This window comes from Hermetia illucens, chromosome 6, assembly GCF_905115235.1.
Source record: "Hermetia illucens chromosome 6, iHerIll2.2.curated.20191125, whole genome shotgun sequence".
NCBI lineage: Eukaryota > Metazoa > Arthropoda > Insecta > Diptera > Stratiomyidae > Hermetia > Hermetia illucens.
Genome location: NC_051854.1, coordinates 5051044 through 5057043, shown reverse-complemented (window position 1 = coordinate 5057043; position 6000 = coordinate 5051044). Strand labels below are relative to the sequence as shown.

The window sequence follows — 6000 nt, the reverse complement described above, 5'->3', positions numbered from 1 at the left end:
ATAGATTCTTCCCAGTCTGTTCGCTCACCTTCATCCTAATCGGTGACAACAACGCCCCAGGTTTGGATTGCATCCCTAACCGAGCTTTGAAATTGGCAGTGAAGACTAGGCCAGACCTTTCTGCCAACACCTTCGAGGCATGCCTAAAAGAAGAGATATTCCATATCCAATTGGAAAAAAACAAAAGTTGGTGTTGCTTGCCAAACCCAACCAGCCACCTGGGGGAAGATGATGGAGATACCCACCGTTGAAAATAGCAATGGATTGTCGGAGCGTCAGTTTGGTTTGCGGCGTGCCCAATCTACGGTGGATGCAATAAGCATGATTGTGAATCTGGCAAAAGGTGCACTGACTTCTGGTGGCTTTTGTGTCGTGTTGACGTTGGATGTCAAAAATGCATTCAACTTGGCTAACTGGAACAAAATGAAAGGGGTGTTGGCTGACATTAGTGCCACCGGGTATTTAGAGAATCTGTTGGAATACATTGTCATAGCCGGGATCGGTATTCAGTCCTCTGCTGTGGAATATCATGTTTCATGAACGGGGTGCTTGCTGCTTCCGTCTCAGAGGAGACTAGGATTGTCGGCTTTGCAGATGATGAAAAAAAAAACCAGCAAATGTGGAGATCTAAGCTGCGGAAACAGTGAGAGTGGTAAAGTTCTGGCTAGAAAGAGCCAGGCTGACCTTGGGGAACGCGAAAACGGAAGCGGTCTTAATAACGAAGTGCAAGAAAAAGAACACCGTGAAAGTGGAAAATACCTGGAGTGATAATTGACACCAGATTGAGCTTTAGGAAACACATACAGTAAACATGCCAAAAACGCAGCCAATGCCACCGTAACATTTGCAAAAATGTTGCCGAATATTGCTGGGCCGAAATACTGTCGGAGTTTGCTCTTGTCGGAGTGGTGCGATCCATCCTGCTTTAATCTTCACCTGTGTGGGCAGAGGCGCTTGCAAACTCTCAGAGGCAGAAGCAGGTGAACTCGGTTTACCAACTGAGAGCTGCTTTTAGAACCACATCAAATTAGGCAGTATTGGGGGTGGGGGGCGTGATCCCTGTCAACATTCTGGCGAAAGAAATGAGTGTGGAGGAGCACACAGAAAATAGGAATGCAGCAAGGTCAGAGCCGCATGGGGATTGCTACAGGCAGTATTTGCACCGGATTATCCTAGATCCGGTGGTATACCGGAGGATCCAGACCATGTGATGCTTCACTGCTCAAGGGTTGTAATGGAGACTAGGAACCTAAACCAAGCGTTGGGCAAGAGTGTGAGCCCGGGGAACTTAATTGATTTACGGTTTCCTCGGGAATTGTGAAAATACAGGAGAAGTTATTTTTTGAAAAAAAACCCGCCAAGAACTTTTAAGATGAGCTGAAGGGATAGGAGCATCACTAATGTCTATGGACTTACAAGGAGACTATGTAAAAAAACAAAGTGAAGATACATTTGAAGATATAATGCCAAGTTTTCTTGTGTTCTGGGAGCGGGAGTCCTTCGGGTTTTCAGTGAGCTGGCTGTGGTCCGTCTAGTCTGGTGTTCAGATGGCTGACCGCAAGCTCAAGACGGACACTCTCAGGACTATTGGATGAAACCTTTCAATAGAACTCTTGTTAACGTTTAAGGAAAACTAAGATTAGAACACGCTGGAGGGTTCCACAATGAAAATTTTTAAAGGATATTTCAAATAACTTTTTTTATTTTTTTATGTAACTTACCTAGTCTCCTCCATGGAAATTTCTTCACATTTTTGCGTACTGTTAAAAATGGAAGAAGTTAAATTTAATGAATGGAGTGTGATGTAAAATCAAAAAAAAAATGAATGAAGGAAACAAGGATGTGTATGTTGTGATATTATTTATGCATTTGTTTTTATTATTGTACAAATTCATATATCGTAGACACTGAAACTACATTTGGACCATACGGTGGAGCTCTTTTTTCTGTTCACGACCTTTCCAGCTATTCAACTATTGTTTTCATTTGTTTAATAGAAAATTCACACTCTTACCATCTACATGTGTGTAAACTTAACAAAGCGAAATAATTATATAATTTTATAATAAATTGTTATAAATATTGGAATATATATGCAAGTATTTGTATAAAAACAGAAATTATATCAATACCTAATTAAATCTCATAGAAATTAGGAAACGACGCGATGAATCCTTTGTACAGTTTCAAAAACTATTCAAGCCTTTTTCTTTCGTTTTTAGTATTTTTTTAGTTTTTTTTTAAATATCCTTTTGAGATTTGTCGCAATTGATATAAAGGCTTAAGCTTAAATTATGTCCCTAAGCTTAGAAAACCTAAAAGTCTAACTCTATATTTCCTTTTAGCTAATTCGAGAAAACATTTTGTACAAAAAACTAAAAAATAGGAAATTTCAACTAAATTTAACTTAGATTGTTATCTGTACTCATAGATTAGATATCCTTTTTAGGGTTTTGTGTTAATAGTTAATCCTAGGAAGGTCACTGTAACTTAGAACAAACCTAATTTGTATGGGTACGTCGTTTGTGCGTGAGTATTTGCAGACTGCGGAAATTTAGATAAATTTTTTCATAACTTTTTTTACTTCCTTTCCTTTAGTTTATATGCTGAGCATTAGCGTAGAGACACTCCCGTTCTGTTTCCGATGACATGGAGAAATTCGCGGAATCACGGTCCTCAGGAATAGAAGTGGCCGCCAGACTATGTAGTGGATCCTGAAGTAGCTTCGAGAATGTATGATGTCCTGCACCCAAACCTAAATGACCGTAGGGTGATTCAGCCTTTGCTATGTGTGGTATTCGTCTGAGTAAATGAGGGTTGGAGTAGCGAACTCCATTCGGGAGGGTGGTATGCATCAGTTGTTTTGTGGATGCCGTTGGAGTGTAGATTTGCGGTTTATATTGAGCTTGATGGCATCCCAGGGGTAGCGGCATAGTACTACAATGTGAATAGTCGATCCTTGGCTCAGGCGTGTTTCGTGTTAGAGGCAAAGTGGCACTGGATTTGGTGTCAATATTGAAGCTAGACATTTTCATGTTGGTGGAACGACTAAATGGTTCCTCCTGGATAACAGGCGGTGGCGGTTTTGGTGTAGCTTTGGCAACAACACGTGGACGGATAACAACTTCCTCGCGTTCTTCGCCTGAATGAACGCCACTCGATGATTCGGAGGGTGCTCGTTCAGGCGGAGATGTTGTACTCTCTGTTGTTGAAGTTGTATCGCTACGTGGTGTTAAGGCTTCATTTGGGACACCTGAATCGGCACGACGTAAGCAACGTGGTGTTGAGCTTGAAGCTATCTGTTGAAAGAAAAGGAGAGAGTGGGAAAAGAATGATTAATTAATTTGTAATTTTTCTTGATAGTGCTACATAAAATTTATATCTAATTTAGTATTGCATAAGACGATTTTTAAGCCTTCAACTGTATACCTCGAAATTTTATTTATATTATAGATACGTAGCTCCATTACCCAGTTGCCTAGAACGATTGTTCCAACAACTATTTTGGGTCTCTTCTACAGTAACCTTAAACTTTTGACTTTTCCATATGACCTAGTGGTTGGAGTGGGATATTTAGGCTTGGCATTTGATATCAGTAAACTCAACTATGAATAGCTAAGTTAGCCTATTACGCCATCCATTATTATTTGACTTTAGACGTTGAAGTTAAGCCAAATGTTTTTTCCATTTCTCGATCTAAGATTCGTCTCCTGAAATGGAAGAAAGGTCTCGGTCAAGAAGACAACACACAGCAAGAAAAAGGACACGGAATCACATTGTGCAATTTTTGGGTAGAGACGAGGTAGGTACTCATTTCCGAGGAGAGCAAACACGGATCTATTGCCGAGAATGTTGCGTTTGTTTGCTACCGCCAAGCTTCCCAAAGAGGAATTTAATAAACAGCTACACAATGTATGTAGTTATGACCGATTCTGCCACGTGCTCGCAGCCTTGTGTTCGTAATCACGTGGGCGGATACCAATGCACTGCATCACATATACGGCACTAACATTCTGTTCTTAAGTATAGAATTTTGCTCGCGCGACTCTGTTCGCGGTTGAAGATATGCAAGACTTTCCCGTCTCCATAAAATATCAAAGAATGTGCTGGGAGTTGAAACTCCGGTGGTTTCAGTCAAGGAAAGGCAAATTTTTCTGTAGAGTCGAACATAATTGTGGAATTCGTTTGGTGCTGGGTAAAGAAAATTAAAAAACCATTCAATTGATAGACACTATTTGGATGTGAAAACATTAATTCACCTGCTTGATAGTTGAGTAGACTTGCCTGTTAGTAGACACTCGGAATGAGTTTAAATAAAACCATGCTAGCTAGTTCCGAGGTCGTTGAGGTAGCTACAGAAAATCGGTTTATTGTCTGTCTGTGTGGACGTCCCCCTGGCATGCAAGCACCTTTCGCACCAGATTTTCTAGTATCAGCACTCCTAGAGTCTCCTATAGGTTCCCTCTGCGTAGCATTTATCTACCCTCGATATTAGGGGCATGCAAAAAATGGGCCTTAACCTGTTTGATTTCTGCCCAGCCCTCCTCACTTTCATCAAAATATTTGCCCGCATCTACCTTGACTATTCCTTCATCAGCAGTAATATTACTATTATCCTAAACCCCAAAAAATTCCCTTTCCTTGAAACCATCGTTTATCAATCATCAGCGTTTTGAAAAGGAGGTCGACGCGCCCATCTCCAACCTCCTCTGACGCCCACCATACTTACGGTGACAAGCCAGCACGAACTCTTTCTCCCAACCACTCCCACATCCCGAAATTTGGGAAAGCAACCCACTAATCTATTATCAGAAAAAAAAAATAAAAAGTTGGGAAATTAGAAGCTGGAAAAGTTTTTTGTATTTTCTATATTTTGCACTGAAGCGACAACTTTGACCTGTGATTTTCGTCGAAAACTAAGAAATCGGTAGGTGCTGACAAAATTCATCTTCCTTTCCTCAATTATTAACCAATGCCCATTTTCCCATTGATTCAAAGAGTGCTCTTATAATTCCTATCCCAAAAAATGAAAACCCTCTTAATCCCGATAGCTACAAGTCTATCTCCATCCTTTCATCCTCCGCCAAGATCTTCGAGTGGACCATTAAGTCGATAATTGAGAAGCACTGTGACTTCAATTGCACACTTCTCGACCTAAAAACTCAGTCGAGCATGCGCTTCTTATCTTTAAGATGGACATTCTTCTCAGTATTGACCAACCATCGCCTGTCTACTGGACCTAAGAAAAGTTTTCGACTCCGTATGGCAATGCGGTCTCGCTTTTGAGCTTTCTGAAGTTATCAAATTCCATCCGCACCTCTGTAAGCTAAACCTTAGCTTTCTAGATGGGTGGAAATCCCAAGTCAACATCCAACAGCACCTTTCATCCCCATACATATGTTCAGCAGACATTCTCCAAGGTTCAGTCCTTTCAACCACCTTGTTTTCCCTATTCACCGCTGACATACGAGCCCTGGCCCTAATTGTATCCAAATCCTTCACACATCCATTAAACATATTTCCCTCGGTGAAGTTCATCTGAGTTCCTATTTGGATTGGCTTTATAAAGTTTCTCCAGAAGTGTGAAACAATTGTGTTTCGCGGCAACATCAGGGTCACGCCAAAAATAAGGAGAGAAATTGCCGTCCTTTTCCTCAAAATCCATGACACGCCCATTCCCACTGTGAACGTAGTCACCTACCTAGGGTTGGTTATGAACTCACGTATTCCATATTTCGAAGACACTGAACCGTGCAAGTGGTGTCTGGAAATCCCTGTATCTCCTACCAAAATACAGCTCCCCAACGCATCAAAAAATTAAGTTGTTCTGTTACAAATAGCTTATCAGACCTCTCCTCACTTCATCTTCTGGTCCGATGGTTCACCGTCCCAAACAGAGAGGCTCCGCCTGAAAGAACTATAAGAACCATTCAAAATATATCTCCAATCGAATCCAATACAATTCCTGCCAAACTCCCCGCATCGACATTGTCGCCGTCC

At 41.2% G+C, this 6000-nt stretch overlaps 1 protein-coding gene across 3 annotated transcripts in view; it reads right to left on the bottom strand.

Moving 5' to 3' along the window:
- Window positions 1-1150: 1150 nt before the first annotated feature.
- Window positions 1151-6000, bottom strand: part of LOC119659905 (protein tincar) — a 114250-nt gene continuing 109400 nt past the window's right edge. The window contains exon 8 of one of the 3 annotated variants that reach the window (XM_038068230.1): window positions 1151-3299. In XM_038068230.1, coding sequence (XP_037924158.1) covers window positions 2595-3299 — 705 coding nt within the window. In that variant the 3' untranslated portion in view covers window positions 1151-2594. Of the gene's footprint in view, window positions 3300-3558; window positions 3711-6000 lie in introns of those variants that run through there. The other 2 variants (XM_038068231.1, XM_038068232.1) reach the window with 2 other exon arrangements.